Raw genomic sequence first — 24912 nt, 5'->3', positions numbered from 1 at the left:
TATCACCCCAGGCATGGTAGAGCAAGCCAATGGGCAGGCAGATCATGCCTTTAGTGTTGCCAAAATCACCTAGTTTTGGTTTCTGGGAGGTTGGTGTTTCTGAATCTGTGTTGTAGGAGGTGTTCTGTATAGTAAAATATCCCATCCTTCGCAGACTACCCTTCAGCTTCACCCTCACCTGGTGTATAAAGTGGCCAGGACTGGTCAGGACAATGTTATTGGTTATGGAATTGGTTATGATAAAAGAATATTGAGGGCAATTTCATGTTCTGTAATACAGGTAATAAAGGGTACATTAGGGTTGCCCGCTATGAGCTCCAGGTGGGGGGTGGGCCAATGACATCACAAGGGCGGGATTATGGCATTGTGAGCGGGACAGTGACATTGCATGGGCGGGTTGGTGGGCGGAGCTATGGTGTGGGTGGAGCTATTATGTGGTGGTTGGTCAATGTTAGGGAATTCTGCCCGGTTTTCCTAATTTGGAAACCTAGTTTTGACCCGGACAGCCCTCCTAAAAACCAGGCTGTCGGGTGGAATCCAGACAGGTGGCAACCCTAGGGTACATATAGATTTTGTTACTTTTCTCTAAGGAAATAGCAAATCCAATTCAAATATCTAAAGTTCTGTCACTGTCCACAGGCCTGGACCGGGCAGGATTCCCTTGATTGACACGGCTATTGGCCAATCGCCGATCGCGCATCATAGCAGTGCCCCTGACATCACAGCCACTCCCATCTAGGTCATGACCCCGCCCACTGACATCACTGCCCCACCCCGTGGCAACCCTAGTCCCCAATGCTCCATAGAATGCGGCTGGTTTGCATGCCACCCCTAAAATCTTACCGCCCTAGGCCCGGTCCTGGCTGTCCATTCTAGACAGGACCGCCATCAGAAACCGCAGGGCCCCATACGAAAAAATGTCCTGGGCCCCCTGGGCTGCACCCACACAAGCCCCACCTACAGGTCTGCCCTCCCCACCCCACAGGTCCACCCCCACCACACACTAAAAAAACATTGGTTGCTATGGTTCCCACATGTTAATAAAAAAATATTGGTGGTCAGGGCCCCCCCATTGAAAAAAACATTTGTGGTCAGGGCCCCCATTAAAAAATATTGGTGGCTAGGACCCCACATGGTGAAAAAAATTGGTGGTCGGCCCCCCCCCACACGTTATAAGAGAATTGGTGGCCAGGGCCCCCCATAAACGTCCGTGTAAAAAAAAAATTGCCCCCCCCAGAAGTTTAAAACAAATTTGGTGCCCAGGGCCCCACCACACAACAGGGACCACAAAGGGTTACCTTTAGGGGGGCCCTACCATGTTACACTTCATTAGTGTGGCCCACCTGCTGTCAGTGACCCTGTCAACTACAGAAGGGAGGAGGGGAGCACAGGTGGCTGCATCTTCTTCCAGTCACAGCATTTTCTTCCCTTATTGGTCACAGAATTTCAAGTCCTGGTAAAGCTGCATGGTGATTGGATGAGCTGGAGGAGAAGTTCAAACCTCAACTATCCAATCCCTGAGCAGCTCAACCGGGACTTAAACTCAGTGACCAATAAAGGTGGCCATACACGGATAGATCCGCTCGTTTGGCGATGTCGCCAAACAAGGGGATCTCCCTCCGATATGCCCACCTTGAGGTGGGCAATATCGGGCTGATCCGATCGTGGGCCCTAGGGCCCAACGATCGGATCCTTCACGTTCGCAAACGGGCGGTCGGATCGCGGGACCGCATCAACGAACAGATGCGGCCGCGATCCGACGGGATTTTTAACACCATCCGATCGAGATCTGGCCGACTTTCGGCCAGATCTCGATCGGGGAAGCCCGTCGGGGGCCCCCATACACGGGCCAATAAGCTGCCGACTCGGTCTGTCGGCAGCTTTTATCGGCCCGTGTATGGCCACCTTAAGGGAAAGTAATGGACTGGCATTGAGTTCTCTTCTGTTTTACTTCCTAACCATTTGAAATGGCCGCAGAAATCCATAACTTTTGGTTTGACATGCCAACCTGGCTAAGTTGAGATTATTAAAACGTTTTCTTTCTAAAAAATAAAAAAACGGCCAAACTCCCAAACTTGAATCCCGTTACCAATAAAAAGTTCCTTCAAAATCGAATTGTGCACGTTTTTTCGAACTGTCGAATTTATCGGTTTATCCAGCTCAAACAGCCTGAAACCATTGAGAATCCTGAAGGTAAAAAACATGTTCCAATTGTTAAAGGGACCGTTTTTTCCTTTTACAAACTCGACCAGAAAAAATCGAGGTAGTAGTGTATCAGTCTGGGCTGAACTACTGTCGAAATTTCCATGAATGGGCAGAACAGGGAAGTGGAATGGGCCATCAGTCACGGGGAGCAGAAGAGATCGTTGCTATTATCTTTCATTTTCCAAGGGAAATTACATGTAGTCAGTAAGTTCTTTATATGTACATATTGGCTGCTTGGAAAAAGGCTGGTGAGATCTAGAAAAACAAGTCATTTTGTGCCCCTCCCTGTTCAGCTTGGCCCTTCCCTTCCCAAACATGTGCCAATAAGCATTTACTGAATTCTTCTCTTATGTAGTAACATGGCCTTGCCTCATTAGAATTCTGCCGATTATGCTTTGCAATTTAGTGATGTCTGATGTTATTTATACTCTATGTCTCGTGCTGATGCTAAAGGGAACCTGTCACTGCACATTATAATAGCAAAAAATAAAATGACATTGGAATTTGTTTGTCTGTAGCGGTGCATCCCTCTGGCACTACATTTAAAGGCAAAGTTCACCTGTTAGGGGACTTTTAAACTACAAACACTTGGACTACCAAACGCTTAAAACATAACTCCCAATATTCCCATTTTTGCGGGACTGTCCCGATTTTGATAGCTCAGATTGTTACTGAAATGTCCCGACTTTCTCTTTGATCACCTGCATTGAACAGCCAGAAAAGGATACAAAGTTTCTAAAACTCAATTGGCTTTTGGCAGACAGCCCAGGATACGGGACAGGTGCACTTTAAAGGGAACCTGTCACCGTAAAAAATAAATCCAAATCCTATTTTACAATGTTAGCCGAGCAAAATAAACTTCACTTACACTATAAAAATTATTATTTTTTGTAACAATTTAAGATAAGCAAAGAAACAACTGTAAAGATAAGCAGGTCTCTTGGGGAAACTGTGACTTACAACTTAAAGGGCAATTCACCTTCATTAGCAAAACTGTAATAACACATAAGAACCACAGAAATATGTTCAAACTAGGGATGCACCGAATCCAGGATTTGGTTCAGGATTCGGCCAGGTTCCGGCCTTTTTCAGCAGGATTCGGATTCGGCCGAATCCTTCTGACGGCCCAAACCGAATTTTCATATGCAAATTAGGGGCAGGGAGGGAAATTGCATGACTTTTTGTCACAAAACAAGGAAGTAAAAAAAATTTCCCCTTCCCACCCCTAATTTGCATATGCAAACTAGGATTCGGTTCGGTATTGGGCCTAATCTTTTTCGAAGGATTCAGGGGTTCAGCCGGGTTGCTGTGGTTTTTTTTTTAATCCATTTATTATAAAGTGAAACTTTAATGATAGATAAAACCTGAATTTTTTTTTAATTATTATAGTATGTTACACTGATTCATTGTAATAAGGCTGTGCACAGATTAAATTAGTTTGAGAACAAGCGTACTTTAACTGCAGTTCTGATACACGTCTTGGGGCCAGGGATTATTTTGCTTGTCATTTACTTCTAATATCCTTATAATTTACAGTAGGGGCTACATTATCCCTTATAATACATGAGTGATACTCAGAGTTCCCTGTATAACTCAGCCTGCAGGCTTGTGCTTTTATATGGTCACAGAACAACCCCTCAGTGACTTCTAATATCCTTATCATTTACAGTAGGGGGTACATTATCCCTTATAATACATGAGTGATACTCAGAGTTCCCTGTATAACTCAGCCTGCAACCTTGTGTCTTTATATGGTCACAGAACAACCCCTCAGTGACTTCTAATATCCTTATCATTTACAGTAGGGGGTACATTATCCCTTATAATACATGAGTGATACTCAGAGTTCCCTGTATAACTCAGCCTGCAGCCTTGTGCCTTTATATGGTCACAGAACAACCCCTCAGTGACTTCTAATATCCTTATCATTTACAGTAGGGGGTACATTATCCCTTATAATACATGAGTGATACTCAGAGTTCCCTGTATAACTCAGCCTGCAGTCTTGTGCCTTTATATGGTCACAGAACAACTCCTCAGTGACTTCTAATATCCTTATCATTTACAGTAGGGGGTACATTATCCCTTATAATACATGAGTGATACTCAGAGTTCCCTGTATAACTCAGCCTGCAGCCTTGTGCCTTTATATGGTCACAGAACAACCCCTCAGTGACTTCTAATATCCTTATCATTTACAGTAGGGGGTACATTATCCCTTATAATACATGAGTGATACTCAGAGTTCCCTGTATAACTCAGCCTGCAGTCTTGTGCCTTTATATGGTCACAGAACAACTCCTCAGTGACTTCTAATATCCTTATCATTTACAGTAGGGGGTACATTATCCCTTATAATACATGAGTGATACTCAGAGTTCCCTGTATAACTCAGCCTGCAGCCTTGTGCCTTTATATGGTCACAGAACAACCCTTCAGTGACTTCTAATATCCTTATCATTTACAGTAGGGGGTACATTATCCCTTATAATACATGAGTGATGCTCAGATTTCCCTGTATAACTCAGCCTGCAGCCTTGTGCCTTTATATGGTCACAGAACAACCCTTCAGTGACTTCTAATATCCTTATCATTTACAGTAGGGGGTACATTATCCCTTATAATACATGAGTGATACTCAGAGTTCCCTGTATAACTCAGCCTGCAGCCTTGTGCCTTTATATGGTCACAGAACAACCCCTCAGTGACTTCTAATATCCTTATCATTTACAGTAGGGGGTACATTATCCCTTATAATACATGAGTGATACTCAGAGTTCCCTGTATAACTCAGCCTGCAGCCTTGTGCCTTTATATGGTCACAGAACCCCTCAGTGACTTCTAATATCCTTATCATTTACAGTAGGGGTACATTATCCCTTATAATACATGAGTGATACTCAGATTTCCCTGTATAACTCAGCCTGCAGCCTTGTGCATTAATATGTCAAAGAACCCTTATGACTGTTAATTTCCTTATAATTTACAGTAAGGTTCTATTATTCCTTTAATTTGATTTATTCACCATTCTATTATACAGCGGATGCCGTACTGTTGATGCTGTATAAATACTTGTTAATAATACCAATTATAATGATGATGATAATGATTAAGCTCTGTTTAGCCATTACAGATTGTTCCAGAGCCACATAAATGTATGACGTTTGTGTTTTTCAGTACACCCGGGTTTGGATACCGGATCCCGATGATGTCTGGAGATCTGCGGAAATTATCAAGGACTATAAAGAAGGGGATAAAAGTCTGCAATTAAAACTAGAAGATGAATCTGTAAGTAAAGAGAACATTTTTTGTCAGTGCTAAAACTAAGTGTTGAGAGAAGTGGTCGATTACTCACAACTTTGTGTTCTTTAGACTCGGTATTTTCCATCGTTCGCTGTGGAAAGAAGTGACAGGCAAACAGTGATGGTTAATTAAATCATTATATTCTGCCCTGCACTGCTGCTCCACTTCTTCAATGGAATGTTTTATAGAAATGGGTTTAGCGTTTATGAAACAAACACACACTTCTTTAAGTACATGGTATACTTTATGTCAATATATATATAAATACCTTGTTTTAGTGCTATTGGTCCTTAAACGATAAGTAAACCTTTAAAATAAGTGAATGTAAAATTGATGAGGGGGCTATTCTAAGCACTTCTGCAATGTACATTCATTATTTATTTTCTTTTTATTCCAAGATATTAAGGGATACATGTACTGTTAATATGAATGAATTTAGTTACAACAGCGCCACCTGCTGGTCAGTTTCCCACCAGTCTGACCACCAAGTAGTCAAGGGAGTTGTCAGGAGAAAGAAAGAGGCTGCTCTGATGTTCTTCTGCTTAGGGGAGATGTGAGAAAGGTTTCTAATTTTATTCCTAAGCAGAAGAACATCAGAGCAGCCTCTTTCTTTCTCCTGACAACTTCCTTGACTACTTGGTGGTCAGACTGGTGGGAAACTGACCAGCAGGTGGTACTGTTGTAACATTCATCTATTTTAAAGGTTTACTTATCCTTTAAGTCCTTTGAGTATTTTTGTGATATTGCAGTTCTTGCAGTTCTGAAGTTTTTTGCTCTTTATTGGAAGAAATTGCATTTTTTTTAGTTATGTTGGTCCAACATTGGGGTCATAGAGCAGGCGCTATGTATAGATCTGTTGGGAGTAGGGTTGCCGGCTAGGCCGGTATTTCACTGGCCTAGTTGGTAAAAATGATGCTTGATGCCAATGTAGTAGGAAAAAAGGGCAAAAATATAGAAATGGTCTAGAGGGGCTGAGTTGACAATTTTTATAGTCCCCTGTATGGTCAGCATTAGATGACTCTGCTGGTTATATAACAGCAACCTTTCCTCCAATCCAGTGTTTGCTTATGTTATACTAACTGTGCTAAAATCTTCATTCCGATTGGCTGCTAGGATTACAAGATGTTTGCCATGGTACAGCTATGGGGTCCGTTATTCGGAAACTTATACCCGAAAGGCCGTCTTTCATAGACTCCATTTTATCTAAATAATCCAGATTTTTAAAAATGATTTCCTTTTTCTGTGTTATAATAAAACAGTCGATTGTACTTGATCCCAACTAAGATATAATTAATCCTAAGCAAAACCAGCCTATTGGGTTTATTTCATGTTTATATGATTTTCTAGTAGACTTAAGGTATGAAGATCCAAATTACAGAAAGATCCATTATTTGAAAACCCCCAGGTCCCGAGCATTCTGGATAACAGGTCCCATATCTGTATTACATAACTGTGTATCTTATTACTTGTTGTTTTATATAATATTGCAATTGACCTCCTGGATTTAACACCTTTCCTACTGCCTGCCCCAACCCTGTAGTTTACTTTGTCTTCACCCCTGTCCTTTTCCTTTGCTCTTATAAAACGTGCACATTTAGCTACAATGCTACTGCAAATAACATTAGCTGTAATAACACATAAGCTAAAGGTTGAGCTGGTGATACAAACACAGGTGGAGACACAGGCAGAGGGCCTCATACAAGGTCCAGAGTCTTCAGCTTGTATCTGCCTGTTTATATCCAGCTTTACTTTTACATTTATCTACCACTTTAATCAGTATCAGTTGGAAACTAGATCATCTTGCACACTGATAAACATGCAGCAACCTGAACATGAAATGCTTTGCCTGCCTACTGTCATAAACTAAAATTCCCAGCACCTTCAGCCTTGAGCTGTTTCCTACAGGATGGATGACCCTAGATATTCAAATAAATTGAGCACATTTTCTGTTAAAGGAGAACTAAAGCTTAACTAAAGAAGTAGCTAGAAATGTTGTACATGATGTTTTGGGCTTCTGTACCAGCCCAAGGCAACCACAGCCCTTTAGCAGTAAAGATCTGTGTCTCCAAAGATGCCCCAGTAGCTCCCCATCTTCTTTTCTGCTGATTCACTGCACATGCTCTGTGCTGCTGTCACTTACTGAGCTTAGGGACCCACTCACAATATACAGTACACATAGAATAGAAATGTCACAATATAAGGCTGATTAGTAATTAATACACATAATTACTACATGGCAGCACAGAAACCAGTGTAATTAGCATCAGAATTTAATAATCAGCAAACCTGTAGCATCAGCTTATATTACAGCCAGGGAAGCTCATTTTCTGCTGGATAATTAGTGACGAGCCCTAAGCTTAGCTTCTCAACAGCCAATCAGAGCCCACTGAGCATGTGAGTGTCACAGACACTTTCCAAGATGGTGACCCCCTGTGACAAGTTTGAAGTCCTGGATCATTGCTGCTATTGACAAGCTCAAACTTTAGCCTCGTGCAATGAGTTCAGTATATAAGAATTACATTTTTAGGGTTTAGTTCTCCTTTAAACAGTGGTTTTAGGTGCATAACTACAGACAGTCTATTGACAAACTCAGTCAGTTTCATTGGTATAAATGTCAAATTACAGTGAAAAGAAGAACGTGTCACCTGTAAGAGGAAAGGTTTGATATAGGGACAGGTGTGTCCTGCCATTGGATTATCTGTGACTCATTTACACCCACAAGGGATAAATATACAGTATGTGAAACTGTGTGCAGCAACTTGCAGGCAAATCACAAGAAGCAGGTTGTAATTTTGCATTTAATGACACTCAACTAAATCTAGATGGAAAGTTGTCCTCTTTATTGCTTTATTAAAATTTCCCTAATAACCTCATTGGTATCCACCAGCCTTATTATGGGTAAAAACCTTTGGGATCCTGCAGTTGTTACTTGCCCTTTAAAAAAATGTCAGTATATGGGAAGCTGGAGTGTTATGCATGTAATTAGCGTTCTCTTCATGTTTGTATATAAAACATGTATACATGTTTGAACAGACCTTTTGGTTGGTTTTTAATTGTTTCTCCCCAAATTTTCCGTAGACACCTACAACTGCCATATTTTTTCCTTTACTTATTCAATGATTCAAAAAGGAATGCGGCTAATTATTAAAACTTCACGTAAACTCTCTCTTCCTTTCTGGCTCTCTCTATGGGGCCAATTCACTAACCTCCGTATATTCGCCAGCGACGGCTTCACAGCGCAACACTTCATCAGGCGTAGATTCGCCAGGACAACGCAAATTCACTAAAATCCGAAGTTGCGTCCAGGGCGTTAAATGCTGGTGAAGTTGCGCTAGCGTTACTGCGGCAAGCGAAGCGAAGTTGTGCTAGCGTTTGATTATGTGCATACGAAGGGAAGTTAAAGTTGAATGGACGTGTATGTTGCAGCAAATACATTACATTACACAAGTCCAGGGAACCTGAATAAATTAAAATAAAGTTGTTATATTGCCCTACAGATGAGCCCAGTGCATAGTTTATGTTCCCTATGTTAGAAAATGTAGGGGGGAAGCCGGTTACCCCAAAAAAAATGATATGCTCTTTTTCAGCCTATCACTCTGAAAAAGGAAAAGACGCCAGTGGTTCAGTAAAATCCGCATCTTAGTTAATTTGCGTAGTTACGTCCATTCGCCAGAGCGCAAATTCGCCAGGCTTTAGGGAGCGAATTACAGCTAGAGTCTAAGTTTACGCCGGCGACCGTTAGTAAATTTTCGCCCGCATTAGTCACTTCACCCCCCTTTAGTAAATTTGCTCCTATATGTGTGTATATATATATACTAGCGGTGAGTTAAAATATTTACCCTGAAGTCGGGCATACAGAAATAGGATAGTGATCACCATTATATCGCCCTTTTCCACAGCGACGTTTACCCATAGATCGACGGCAAAACCCTTTATTGAACCGCAACTGTGGCAATAATGTACACTTAGCCTCCATCGGCTCTTTCCTCTTCCGTGTCATTCTGGTTACCGGATTGTAAGCCCCGCCTCAAGGTCAGTACGAATCGAAACTTGAGGCGGGGCTTATTATTATTATTATTATTAACATGTATAATAATAATAATTTACTGTAAAGTAAATGTGATTTTACAACTAAATCACATGAATTATATACATAGAACATATGGAGTTACATACATCACAATCAATACTGGTACAAAAGGTGAGGAAGGCCCTATGCAAAAGAGCTTACACTCTAAAGGGAAGGAAGTAATATATACAGTGGTGTGAAAAACTATTTGCCCCCTTCCTGATTTCTTATTCTTTTGCATGTTTGTCACACTTAAATGTTTCTGATCATCAAAAACCGTTAACTATTAGTCAAAGATAACATAATTGAACACAAAATGCAGTTTTTAAATGAAGGTTTACGTTATTAAGGGAGAAAAAAAACTCCAAATCTACTTGGGCCTGTGTGAAAAAGTGATTGCCCCCCTTGTTAAAAAATAACTTAACTGTGGTTTATCACACCTGAGTTCAATTTCAAAGGTTATAAAGCCATTTCTAAAGCTTTGGGACTCCAGCGAACCACAGTGAGAGCCATTATCCACAAATGGCAAAAACATGGAACAGTGGTGAACCTTCCCAGGAGTGGCCGGCCGACCAAAATGACCCCAAGAGCGCGGAGACAACTCATCCGAGAGGCCACAAAAGACCCCAGGACAACATCTAAAGAACTGCAGGCCTCACTTGCCTCAATTAAGGTCAGTGTTCACGACTCCACCATAAGAAAGAGACTGGGCAAAAACGGCCTGCATGGCACATTTCCAAGGCGCAAACCACTTTTAAGCAAAAAGAACATTAAGGCTCGTCTCAATTTTGCAAAAAAACATCTCAATGATTGCCAATACTTTTGGGAAAATACCTTGTGGACCGACGAGACAAAAGTTGAACTTTTTGGAAGGTGCGCGTCCCGTTACATCTGGCGTAAAAGTAACAGCATTTCAGAAAAAGAACATCATACCAACAGTAAAATATGGTGGTGGTAGTGTGATGGTCTGGGGTTGTTTTGCTGCTTCAGGACCTGGAAGACTTGCTGTGATAGATGGAACCATGAATTCTACTGTCTACCAAAAAATCTTGAAGGAGAATGTCCGGCCATCTGTTTGTCAACTCAAGCTGAAGCGATCTTGGTGCTGCAGCAGGACAATGACCCAAAACACACCAGCAAATCCACCTCTGAATGGCTGAAGAAAAACAAAATGAAGACTTTGGAGTGGCCTAGTCAAAGTCCTGACCTGAATCCTATTGAGATGTTGGGGCATGACCTTAAAAAGGCGGTTCATGCTAGAAACCCCTCAAATAAAGCTGAATTACAACAATTCTGCAAAGATGAGTGGGCCAAAATTCCTCCAGAGCGCTGTAAAAGACTCGTTGCAAGTTATCGCAAACGCTTGATTGCAGTTATTGCTGCTAAGGGTGGCCCAACCAGTTATTAGGTTCAGGGGGCAATTACTTTTTCACACAGGTTTGGATTTCTTTTCTCCCTAAATAATAAAAACCCTAATTCAAAAACTGCATTTTGTGTTTACTTGTGTTATCTTTGACTAATAGTTAAATGTGTTTGGTGATCAGAAACATTTTGTGTGACAAACATGCAAAAGAATAAGAAATCAGGAAGGGGGCAAATAGTTTTTCACACCACTGTAAGGTGTGGGAGTGGGCAAGATCGAATTAAGTGGGTGAGAAATGTGGTATTGTATGTGGTATTGCATTTGGTATCTTAGCAGAGTGAGGGTAGGCTTCTCGAAAGAAGTGCGTTTTAAGAGGCTTACAATCCGGTAAGCAGAATGACATGGAATAGGAAAGCGTACATTATTGCCAGAGTTGCGGTTCAATTAAGGGTTTTGCCGTCGATCTATGGGTAAACGTTGCTGTGGAAAAGGGCGATATAATGGTGATCACTATCCTATTCAATGGCGTAACTACTGGCGGAGCAGTGCCCCCCGGCAGCTCACGCGCCACTAATTCCGCCGGTTCCGGCCGTATGGAGGGGGCGTACTTGCCCGGCTGCGCGTCCCGCACCAGGGCCTGTCCCCCTCTAGTTACGTTGCTGATCCTATTGTTGTATGCCCGACTTCAGGGTAAGTTTTTTAACTCACCAATAGTATGCATTAGCTGTATACTCACGATCCCATCACTGATCAGCACTCAGCTTTGGCTGCACACTCGGCACTATATATTTAATATGTATTTTCACTGGATTATGATTGAGAGATGCATGGAACATTTGGCATATGCACAATGGCTAATATAGCATACCACTCAGATGTATATACACGGTCACTATTTATATATACATGATCCAATGACGTCACACTCCCATTTTGGCGCCACATGGGGTTTAAATCACAGGTTGTACAATGTATTGTGTTCACTTCCTGAAGAAGGCTCGAGTGTAGGAGCCGAAACGTCAGAATAAAACCGCTATTTTGCACTAATACAAGTCCTGTGAGTGCGGTTTATTTGTTTTTTGGTTTATATCATTATAATACACAAAAGCCATGAATATCTTGTAAATTATATCCTAATAAACGGTGAGTTCTGATGTCATCAGTTATAAACGGTGAGTTCTGATGTCATTTCTGTCACATGACTCACTGAAACTTGTGTATTATAATAAATAAAGTACCCCCAGTTGTAAAATATAAGGATATTAGAAGTTACCTCGGAGTTCCATGACCTGTATAAAAACACTCGGCCTTTGGCCTCGTACTTTTATATGGTCATGAAACACCCCTGTTACTTATAATATCCTTATATTTTACAAGAGGGGGGACTTTATTCACTATATATAACCAGCACCCAGGCAGCTGACAACTTTATATGTGGGTGCTCCAGCTCTATCGAATATATATATATAGTTACTTTGAATATATATATATGTACTTAGAATGTAAAGCTTTTCTATGAATCTGTTGTCAGGTCATACAGCACCGCGTGGATCCAAACCAGTTACCGCACCTCCGCAACCCAGATATCCTGGTGGGAGAGAATGACCTGACGGCTCTCAGTTATCTGCATGAACCGGCCGTACTCCATAACCTTAAAGTCCGTTTCCTGGAATCGAATCATATTTATACTTATTGTGGTAAGTCTAAATTAGTATTAGTGTTTCATTTATAACTACAGCTTAGTATGAATAAGAGATTCTGGTGAGCTGAGTTGCCAGTGAGACAAATATGTATGGCATATAGGTACAGTAAGCTTTTTAACAATGGCTGGGCTAGACAGGAGACTTTTGGCCCTTGCGGAAAACCAAGTACAGGTATGAGATCCGTTATCCGGAAACCCGTTATCCAGAAAGCTCCGAATTACAGAAAGGCCGCCTCCCATAGATTCCATTACAATTAAATAATCCAAATAAAAGATTTCCTTTGTCTCTAAAATAATAAAACAGTATGGGATCTGTCATCCAGAAAACTGTTATCCAGGAAGTTCCGAATTACGGAAAGGCCATCTCCCATAGACTCCATTTTATTCAAATAATGTAAACTTTAAAAAATGATTTCCTTTTTCTGTGTAATAATAAAACAGTAGCTTGTACTTGATCCCAACTAAGATATAATTAATTCTTATTGGAAGCAAAACCAGCCTATTAGATTAATTTCATACTTACATGACAGTGAATAGGCCATTTTCACTAGTAGACTTAAGGTATGAAGATCCAAATTATGGAAAGATCCGTTATCCGGAAAACTCCAGGACCCAACCATTCTGGATAACAGGTCCCATACCTGTACAGAAATATTTATCACTGTTCTGTGGCCACAACCAGCCTCATTTGCTGCTAGTGGAACATGGTTATACTGTATATGATTAGGAAACTCATACATAAAATACTTGCACCTAGGGGCATATTTATCAAGGGTTGAATTTAAATTAAAAAAACTTCGAAATTTGATTTCAAAAAGACCAACCGAAATTAAGTAGGAGTTTTTTTTGGGTTGAATAGGTCCGTATTGTTTGAATCGAATTAATAGCGCAATCGATCGAATTCAATTCAAAGTTTTTCCCAAAGTCCACCAATTGACTCCAAATAGGAGGTCCCCCATAGGCTAAAACAGCAATTCGGCAGGTTTTAGATGGCGAATGGTCAAAGTCGAATTTTTAAAGAGACAGTGCATGATAAATTTCGATATTCTAATTTTTTTCAAATTCAAATCGGACCTTTCTGGATAACATGTTTCTGGATAAGGGATGCCAGACCTGTGTGTATACAGGACAGTGCCATAGATTGCCCAATGCTTATATATACAGTATATCTATCTATAGATAGATAGATAGATAGATAGATAGATAGATAGATAGATAGATAGATAGATAGATAGATAGATAGATAGATAGATAAAAGTTCAGAAAGTACCTGCACTCAATCCCTTCTGGTTTGCGGTGGGTGCTGGGTCAAGTGTGATATATAATCTTCAAAAATGGATCCACACTCCAAACGATTCAATCAAAGTGAAATTTATTAGAACATCACTCATATATAGATAGATAGATATATTGTATACATAAGCATTGGGAAATCTATGGCACTTACTAAGGGGCAGGTTTATCAAGGGTTGAATTTCGAATAAAAAAAAACCTTTGAAATTCGAATAAAAAAAGACCAACCGAAATTTATTGAAAAAAAAGATTTTTTTCCGGGTGAATAGGCCATTCGAATTCGAATAGTACAAATTGAAGTAACATCGTAATCAAACTAATTTGATTCAAAGTTTTTTCTAAAAAAAAACCTTTGATTTTTCAAAGTCCACCAAATGACTCTAGGAGGTCCCCCGTAGGCTAAAACAGCAATTCGACAGGTTTTAGATGGCGAATGGTCGAAATTGAAGTTTTAAAGAGACAGTACGTAATAAATTTAGATATTCAATTTGTTTTCAAATTCAAATCAAATTTGGACTATTCCCTCGAAATTTGATTTTTTTTAATTAGAATTTTCACTTCGACCCTTGATAAATCTGTCCCTTAATAGCTCCCGGCATTCCACTGTCTGTTGAGTTCGGGAGCTGCCCAGGTTGCCGACAAGGAAGAGATAGTGTATGATGGTAGTTATAGTTAACCAGAAGCCGGAGCAAACTATGTATCTAGTGCAAATAGAATAACAAATGCAAATAAATCTGATTCATGTTTATGTTAATATGTTGTCCTTGCAGGAATTGTTCTTGTTGCCATAAACCCATATCAGCAGTTGCCAATCTATGGAGAAGATGTCATCTACGCATACAGTGGCCAAAATATGGGGGACATGGACCCCCACATATTTGCAGTGGCCGAGGAAGCCTATAAGCAGATGGCCAGGTAACTGCCCCTTCCTTCTAAACATTTCCTTGTAACGTGCTGCACCATTAATGTAGTTAAAAGTATAAATACAAATATCTGAGGGCTTGTTGTTGCCTGACAGCAGAAGAACTCTCACTATGTGGGACATTCACTAAGATTCGTAGTTGCGCCGCACTTCGCCAGGCGTAGTTTCGCCAGCGCTCCACAAATTCACTAAAATCCGAAGTTGCGCTCAGGGGTAGCGTAAGGTTGCGAAGTTGCGCTAGCGTTGATTCGCTAAGCGAAGCGAAGTTACGCTAGCGATGGTTAATTTGCATACGGCGCCAAATTCAAATTTCAATGGAGGAATATGTAGCAGCACTACAAATGCCTGGGAAACCTTTACAACATCAAATAAAATTTTTATTTTACCCTAGACATGTGCCCACTGTCTAGGTAAGTTGCCATGAGTTAGGAAATGTAGGGGGGAAGGAGGGGAGCCAGAAAAAATTTTTCGTTCTTTTTCAGCCTATCACCCATAATATAGAAAAAACGCCAGCGTTTTTTGGGACTTAGAAAGTTTTTTAACTTTTTTTGAAGCAATCCCTATCTACTCTATTGCGCTTCGCCAGGTCTGAGGTGGCGAAGGAAGTCTAGCGTAAAAGGTAGCGTTCAGTACAATGCGCACGTTAGTGAATTTGCGTAGTTACGTCCGTTGCGCAAATTCGCCAGGCGTAAGGGTGCGAAGTAACACTAGTGAAGTTACGCCAGCGTCCGTTAGTGAATTTGCGAAGTAACGAAAATGCCCGACGCTAGCAAATTGACGCTAGCGTTAGGCGCTTTGGCACATAGTGAATTTGCCCCTATAACTCTGTATATCTTGTGTAGATGCCCCAAAATGAGTGATTCTTTGTGATCTTCTACCAGGGGTTCAGACTTTGCAAATAAAAGACACAGACAATTATTCCGGTTAGCCGTGTTCCCAAACAGAGGCTTTTAATTGCTTTCATATATTAATATTCATAGGCTTAAACTGCTACAGGATTTATTGAGCTGTGCATATCCCGTTACTGTCGCGCTATGATAGGAATTGAAGTGTGTTATGTTTGAGCTTTTTTTTTTATAGAGATTTACACATTTACATGGAACAAAAATGCTGATAGGCTGGCTGCAACTTAAAGGAGAACTAAAGCTTAACTAAAGAAGTAGGTAGAAATGTTGTACATGATGTTTTGTGCTTCTGTACCAGCCCAAGGCAACCATAGCCCTTTAGCAGTAAAGATCTGTGTCTCCAAAGATGCCCCAGTAGCTCCCCATCTTCTTTTCTGCTGATTCACTGCACATGCTCTGTGCTGCTGTCACTTACTGAGCTTAGGGAGCCACTCACAATATACAGTACACATAGAATAGAAATGTCACAATATAAGGCTGATTAGTAATTAATACACATAATTACTACATGACAGCACAGAAACCAGTGCAATCAGCATCAGAATTTAATAATCAGCAAACCTGTAGCATCAGCTTATATTACAGCCAGGGAAGCTCATTTTCTGCTGGATAATTAGTGACGAGCCCTAAGCTTAGCTTCTCAACAGCCAATCAGAGCCCACTGAGCATGTGAGTGTCACAGACACTTTCCAAGATGGTGACCCCCTGTGACAAGTTTGAAGTCCTGGATCATTGCTGCTATTGACAAGCTCAAATTTTAGCCTCGTGCAATAAGTTCACTATATATAATATGCGATTTTTAGCCATATTCATTTTTAGGGTTTAGTTCTCCTTTAATGGCAATTGATCTGGGCAGTGGTGTAACTAGATGTCACTGGGTCACACAGTAAATTAATTTTATGGCCCCCAACATATCCAGAGATTGCCCTGGTTTACCAAAAAATGTTAAAATTGCTCATTATTTGGGCCTCATGGGGCCCCTATGCCTCCTGGGCCCCTCTGCAGCCACAGGGTCTGCTTCCTCTATAGTTAAGCCCCAGATCCATGCATTGATTTCAATAAGTGATTTGAATATGAATGAATGAGATAGATGAAAGATGAGTAATAAAAAATAGCTGTAACAATACAGTTGTAGCCAGTGGTTTTGATGGTTTTGAACTAGAAAGAATCAGAAGAAGACAAATATTTAAAAAAAACTAATATAAAAAAAAGATTATGAAGACCAATTGAAAAGTAGCTTAGAACTGACCATTCTATAACATACTAAAAGTTAACTCTGTTATCTACTGTGTATCCTGTGCTTGAATGGCTGCCCCCATGGCTACACAGCAGCTTGTTTATATAAACTATAGTAGTACTTATCTGTTATCTACTGTGTATCCTGTGCTTGAATGGCTGCCCCCATGGCTACACAGCAGCTTGTTTATATAAACTATAGTAGTACTTATCTGTTATCTACTGTATATCCTGTGCGTGAATGGCTGCCCCCATGGCTACACAGCAGCTTGTTTATATAAACTATAGTAGTACTTATCTGTTATCTACTGTGTATCCTGTGCTTGAATGACTGTCCCCATGGCTACACAGCAGCTTGTTTATATAAACTATAGTAGTACTTATCTGTTATCTACTGTGTATCCTGTGCTTGAGTGGCTGCCCCCATGGCTACACAGAAGCTTGTTTATATAAACTATAGTAGTACTTATCTGTTATCTACTGTGTATCCTGTGCTTGAATGGCTGCCCCCATGACTACAATGTAATTCTCCTACAGCACACCTGTAGTTCACCAATCCTGCAAGCTGGTGGTGCGTTCCTTCCGTTGACCCGGCCGGGTCCCTTAGCAACCAACGTGTAAAAGAAACGGATCCGCACACACACCGATTAGTGCAGTCGGGGATTATCCCCTTTTATTCAGCCACCAAACATATACATCAGGAAGGGTGGGTGTTTCCCCCCCGAAACGTTGATGTTTAGTGGCTGTATAAAAGGGGATAATCCCCGACTGCACTAATCGGTGTGTGTGCGGATCCGTTTCTTTTACACGTTGGTTGCCCCCATGGCTACACAGCAGCTTGTTTATATAAACTATAGTAGTACTTATCTGTTATCTACTGTGTATCCTGTGCTTGAATGGCTGCCCCATGGCTACACAGCAGCTTGTTTATATAAACTATAGTAGTACTTATCTGTTATCTACTGTGTATCCTGTGCTTGAATGGCTGCCTCCATGGCTACACAGCAGCTTGTTTATATAAACTATAGTAGTACTTATCTGTTATCTACTGTGTATCCTGTGCTTGAATGGCTGCCCCCATGGCTACACAGCAGCTTGTTTATATAAACTATAGTAGTACTTATCTGTTATCTACTGTGTATCCTGTGCTTGAATGGCTGCCCCCATGGCTACACAGCAGCTTGTTTATATAAACTATAGTAGTACTTATCTGTTATCTACTGCATTTTGCTGTTCCTGGTAACAAGTGGGTCGCTGCCGCCCGAGCCGAGTTTCTCAATGCGCCTCATTGGCTCAGTGCCCCTGAATGCCGCCGAATCTCCACTTGATTTGCACCAGGGTGAAATATTTAAAGGGATTTAGAGCTCAGTGTTGGCGTTTGACTGCACTGAGCTCTTTCAACCCATAGTAACACATGTTCTGATCCCAACATCTTTCACATTCTTTAATAAAAGCGCCAGTCTGTTTAAGGAAAATATGAACTAACGCTGCATCGTTTTAGTTAACCGATCCATACCAAAGTTAATCATTTACAAACCAAAATATGTGAGAGGTGTGAGAGGCATTTGTCTATTCCGGGACTTAAAATAGATCCCACACCTCAAGCTCAGTCAGTGACGTACTCTAATGCCGTTCCCTACAGAATATGAGTCAGGCCAAAATAGCAGCGTCATCTTCAGTCTTTCTGTCGGGGTGAGTTCCTGCAGTGATTTGAGTATGTGATGATGATGATGAAACCAATGGGCCGACACCACAATAGATTGTACAGCTCAGCCTTTCACTGCTTTTATTACTTGGTCCATTATAACATATAATAACTGTCCTTACTGCTAATATCTCCACCTTAGTGCCTGTGTGTGTATATGCGTATAGGTACAGGTATGGGATCCATTATCCGGAAACCCGTTATCCAGAAAGTTCTGAATTATGGAAAGTCCATCTCCCATAGACTCCATTTTATCTAAATAATCCACATTTTTACAAATGATTTCCTTTTTCTGTGTAATAATAAAACAGTCGCTTGTACTTGATCCCAACTAAGATATAATTAATCCTTATTGGAGGCAAAACCAGGCTATTGGCTTTATTTAATATTTTTTAAATAAAGCCAATAGGCTGGTTTTCCTGGGTAGACCACCCTCCCTCCCCCCCAGCCTACCTGCCTCCCCCCCTCGGGCAAATGCCCCTAATTTTTTACTCACCCGTCCATGCAGATTCAGGCCTCGGAGTTCATGGCGGCCATTTTCTTCTTCTCCGGTAATCTTAGTGTCTTGGCGGCATTTTCGTCGCATGCGCAGTTGAATTTCCAGTCCCGAACAGCTGCGCATGCGCCGAAAGTCACGAAAATTCCAAAAGTTTTCCTGAAATTTTCGTGACTTTTGGCAAAAAGACAGAAGAAAGAAGATGGCTGCCATGAATTTCAAGGCCAGAATCTGCACGGAGGGGTGAGTAAAAAATTAGAGGCATTTGCCCGGGTGGGGGGCAGGTAGGCTGGAGGGGGGGGTCTATCCAGGGTAGTGGGGGGGTTTATTACGGGTTGAATTCTCCTTTAATGTATTATGGAAAGCCCCAGGTCCTGAGCATTTTGGATAACAGGTCTCATACCTGTATACACACACACACATATATATATATATATATATATATATATATATATATATATATATTTATAGTACCTTATCTGTACAGTCAGGAGGGGCCATTTGATTACTGTGTTTTGCACTTCAATATAGTTGTGCTTAGGACTTGTCTCCATCTTGGCTACTGTTCTGCACTGAGTCCGCCCCGGCCCCCCAGTCCGACCCTGAATGGTTGTATTGCCCATGTTTTTTCTTGAACGCTAAAATATTGCACTGCTGTGCCCAACTTTTTTTTTGCGAACTCGTATTGAGAATTAATTTTCGCGAATGGCTCGCAAATGAGACAGGAGTTTGCGTGAGTGCGCCCACTGGGCGAGGTTGTTGTGTGCAAAAATAGCGTTGACAGTAACTTAAATTCGCAATTTGCAAAACTGTGTTGCAAATATTTTCTCCGCCACCAAAGTTGCAGCATAACTCAAATGCAGAGCGTGCACATATGTTTCTAACTTAATTAGCTTTTGGCAGAGAGCCCAGAACAGCCACAAGGTTCAGATAAGATACTTTTGTAACAATTTCGAGATAAGCAAATAAGTAATTGTAACAATATAAGATAACAGGTCCCTATGGGAGAAGTTAGACTCACAGCTTAAAGGGCAATTCACCTTCATTAGCAAAACTGTAATAACTGAAAAAAAACACAGAAATATGTTCAAACTTTCATAACCTGCCAAATTTTGTAAAATGAACATGGTAATTGGGGGCGTGGCCACAAAAATGGACGTGGTCATAAAAATGACTCCATGCGACGTGCAGCAACTTTTTTGTCCCTCTTTTTATTTCCAAAATGTTGGTACGTATGCATGTTGTTATACATATACGGGGATCTGGCAATGTCAGGATCAACCCACTTTGGGCCCTCAGGTCACTGTCGCACAACAACGTATGGCAAATTGGATACTTTATATACAGTACCGTGCCAATCCTGCTTACACGGGTTCTATTATGATTTCTATGATGTATATGTATTCCTAAATTACAATGTTTACACTGTAAATAATTCACTCTACAATATAAAATTTAATTTCTAACCCAGCAAGTGTATTTAGTTGTAATATTGGTGCGTAGGTGCATCTCAGGTCATTTTGCCTGGTCATGTGCTTTCAGAAAGAGCCAGCACTTTAGGATGGAACTGCTTTCTGGCAGGCTGTTGTTTTTCCTACTCAATGTAACTGAATGTGTTTCAGTGGGACCTGGATTTTTACTATTGAGTGCTGTTCTTAGATCTACCAGGCAGCTGTTATCTGGTTATCTTCCCATTGTTCTGCTGATGGGCTGCTGGGGTGGGGTGATATCACTCCAACTTGCAGTACAGCAGTAAAGAGTGACTGAAGTTTATCAGAGCACAAGTAACATGACTGGGGGCAGCTGGGAAACTGACAATATGTCTAGCGCCCCATGTCAGATTTCAAAATTAAATAAAATTCCGGTTGCTCTTCTGAAAAATGGATTTCAGTGCAGAATTCTGCTGTGGCCGCGCTATTAACTGATGCGTTTTGAAAAAAAAACAAAAAGTTATACCCATGACAGTATCCCTTTAATTATTGCTGATGAGAAGTGAGACCAACTTCCTTTTGGTCCCAGACACAACAAAGCTCTTGTCTCGTGTTCACTCTAGAGAGGGTCCCGGCATTTGTGCTTTAGTTGCCTCTTTGAAACAATTCTTGCTCTGAAAACAGCTCACGGCTAGTCTTATAACATTATCTTTTTTGTTATGTATTTTTTTTTTTGCCGTTCAGAACAAGAACCCACTAACAAAACACTGGTGGGCTTTTAGGAACCCCCTAAATAACCTTCTTATCTGCACTTATGTGACTGCTCTGGGCCATTACATTGAGAACAAGGAAACGTATTATTCAGCCTGTAGAAAACCTGCCCTATAAATACTTCAGCAGTGGCTGATACCATATATGTTGGGGAGGAAAACACAATCAAATGAAATACTTGGAGCTCTGTTCTAATTATTCTGCCCTGCTGCTCCCAAATTATCGTCTGTCTCACAATGGCATTCTCTCAGGGGCATTCTCTAGAAAAGAGGCTGAATCCCTTTATTGTGTTTGGCCAATAATCTTTTTATTGTGAGTGACAGTTAATGGGGGTCACTACATTCCCAGAAGGAGTACAGAAATAAAATTGAATTGAGTTAGAGGCATTCCAACATAAATACATGCCCCATACTCTGAATCAGCACATTTGCCATGTGTTGGTTTTTTCTGCACTAACCTCATTAAAGGATAAGTAAACCTTTAAAACAAGTGAACGTAAAATTAATGAGAGTGCTATTCTAAGCACTTTTGTAATTTAGATTCATTATATATTTTGTTTTTATTCCAAGATATTAAGGGAAACATGTACTGATATTGAATGAATTTAGTTACAACAGCGCCACCTGCTGGTCAGTTCAGCCTCTTTCTTTCTCCTGACAACTTCCTTGACTATTTGGTGGTCAGACTGGTGGGAAACTGACCAGCAGGTGGCACTGTTGTAACACAATCCATTCATATTAACAGTACATGTATCCCTTAATATCTTGGAATTAATAGAAAATAAATAATGAATGTAAAATATAAAAGTGCTTAGAATAGCAGCCTCATCAATTTCACATTCACTTATTTTAAAGGTTTACTTATCCTTTAATACGACAGATAAACCAAATATGGCCTCAAAAATGTTAATTGCTTAACTGTCTGGATGTTGTACAATATGCGGTTGCCTTACTGATCCACAGGCCAAACACATTACTAGAAGGCCTTTTTATTAAGTATAGCAACATTGTTGGACTAGTCATTGCAATTCTAATGTGCAGAAGCAATTACCCAGCACATTACATAACTACACTTTTATATGAAATATTATTATTTGATATATAAATAGCAGAAATGATGGTGCACAAAAGGGTGCGTTATCACATATGATTTGGGTTTTCATACTTATTCCCCACGAAGAAGTAAACCTTTAAAATAGTTGAATGTAAAATTGACAAGAGTGCTATTCTAAGCACTTTTGTAATTTACATTCATTATTTGTTTTGTTTTTCCTCCAAGTTATAACGCGATACATGAATTTTATTCCAACAGCGCCACCTGCTGGTCAGTTTCCCACCAGTCTGACCACCAAGTAGTCAAGGAAGTTGTCAGGAGAAAGAAAGAGGCTGCTCTGATGTTCTTCTGCTTAGGAACAAAATTAGAAACCTTTCTCACATCTTTCCTAAGCAGAAGAACATCAGCCTCTTTCTTTCTCCTGACAACTTCCTTGACTACTTGGTGGTCAGACTGGTGGGAAACTGACCAGCAGGTGGCGCTGTTGTAACAAAATTCATTCATATTAACAGTACATGTATCCCTTAATATCTTGGAAGAAAAACAAAATAAATAATGAATGTAAATCACAAAATTTAAACTTATATTTTGGGAAAACTGTATATAATAAAAGATGTAAAGCAATTGAAAAAAAGTCTTTGTTTACAGTGAATAATCTGAAAACAACTCAACTGAATAAAAGTGTTTGGAAGGTGAATGACCTCTTTAAAGGACAAGGAAAGGCAAAAAAATAAAATCCAATTTTTTACTTTCTTTAATGAAAAAGAAACCTATCTCCAATATGCTTTAATTAAAAAATGTGTACCGTTTTTATAAGAAACCTGACTGTATGCAGTGAAATTCTCCCTTCATTTACTGCTGTGGATAGGAATTGTCAGATGGTCCCTAACTGCTGAGCAGGGAAACAATCATAATTATGAACAGCAGGGGGAGCCCCCGCCTTACTTCCCAGCCATGCAGAACTCAAGCAGCTTTGTTTATGACGATCCCTAAGCAGCCCAGACCACACTGAGCATGTGCACAGTCTTGGTCTTGCAAAGATGTTTAACAAAGTTACAAGATGGTGACCCCCTGTGGCCAACTTTGAAAGCATAAATCCTTTGTTTGATTAGGCTTGTGGTGCAGTAAATTCATGTTTATGTTTAGTATACAAAATACAGCATTTCTAGCCTTATTCTATTTTACACTTTCCTTGTCCTTTAACATAGTTAATTGAAAAAAAATTCTGATCTTCAGAAACCTATAGAAACCAATCAGCCATTAACTTTTGTTTTTTACTCTAGTGCAATTAGAATGTTGAAAGCAAATTTCTTATTGGTTGCTATTGCCTGAATGGTTGTAAGGATGTTATGCATTTGTATTAACTCACCTAGTGTAGGCAAGTAATAATGTATGTACGTCTTACAGGGATGAAAAGAACCAGTCCATAATTGTAAGTGGAGAGTCTGGAGCAGGGAAAACCGTGTCTGCCAAATATGCCATGCGCTACTTTGCCACAGTGGGTGGTTCTGCCAGTGAAGCTAATGTGGAAGAGAAAGTATTGGCTTCTAGTCCCATTATGGAGGTAAGATTTCTGGCTTGTCTTTTAGATGGAGATAGACAGAGTCTTTATTTGTCTCATACAAAGTTATACAAGTACAACCTGTAGTGAAATATACCCTGATCATTCCAAAATTGTGTAATTTTTTTAAATAACAATATAGTAGTGCATTAAAGAATTGTGCAAAAAATGATGACAGTCTGGTCATCTCTCACTAGTGGCCGAACTACCCAGCCAGTTCCGGGTGTACGGAGGGCGGGGGGGCCCAGCTGCGCGTCCTGTGCCCGTCCCCCTCTAGTTATGCATCTGTCTCTCACCATGCTCCCCATCTGCATACTTTTGTAGTCTTCTTCTTTTCAATTTCTCTTCTACTTTTTCTAAATCTCCTGCTCCTCTTCTACTTTGTCTGCACTGTAATGTATAACATTTCTAAATCCTCCTTCATTCTTCCTACTATATCATACCTGTGGTTCTAGCAGGGGGCACTAGTCCTTTTCTACTGCTCTGCTCATTTTTAAAGGAGAACTAAAGCTTAACTAAAGAAATAGCTAGAAATGTTGTACATTATATTTTGTGCTTCTGTACCAGCCCAAGGCAACCACAGCCCTTTAGCAGTAAAGATCTGTGTCTCCAAAGATGCCCCAGTAGCTCCCCATCTTCTTTTCTGCTGATTCACTGCACATGCTCTGTGCTGCTGTCACTTACTGAGCTTAGGGAGCCACTCACAATATACAGTACACATAGAATAGAAATGTCACAATATAAGGCTGATTAGTAATTAATACACATAATTACTACATGGCAGCACAGAAACCAGTGCAATTAGCATCAGAATTTAATAATCAGCAAACCTGTAGCATCAGCTTATATTACAGCCAGGGAAGCTCATTTTCTGCTGGATAATTAGTGACGAGCCCTA

At 40.5% G+C, this 24912-nt stretch overlaps 1 protein-coding gene across 2 annotated transcripts in view; it reads left to right on the top strand.

Moving 5' to 3' along the window:
• The window catches only part of myo5b.S (myosin VB S homeolog), a 126321-nt gene that overhangs the window by 28356 nt on the left and 73053 nt on the right, over nt 1-24912 (top strand). For both annotated transcript variants that reach the window (XM_041580639.1, XM_041580640.1), the window contains exons 2-5: nt 5383-5493; nt 12472-12637; nt 14706-14850; nt 23861-24017. In XM_041580639.1, coding sequence (XP_041436573.1) covers nt 5383-5493; nt 12472-12637; nt 14706-14850; nt 23861-24017 — 579 coding nt within the window. The remainder of the gene's footprint in view (nt 1-5382; nt 5494-12471; nt 12638-14705; nt 14851-23860; nt 24018-24912) is intronic.

The sequence above is a fragment of the Xenopus laevis genome, chromosome 1S (assembly GCF_017654675.1).
Source record: "Xenopus laevis strain J_2021 chromosome 1S, Xenopus_laevis_v10.1, whole genome shotgun sequence".
Lineage (NCBI taxonomy): Eukaryota > Metazoa > Chordata > Amphibia > Anura > Pipidae > Xenopus > Xenopus laevis.
The sequence above is the reverse complement of the archived record's forward strand: the minus strand, read 5'-3'. Positions and strand labels throughout refer to the sequence as shown.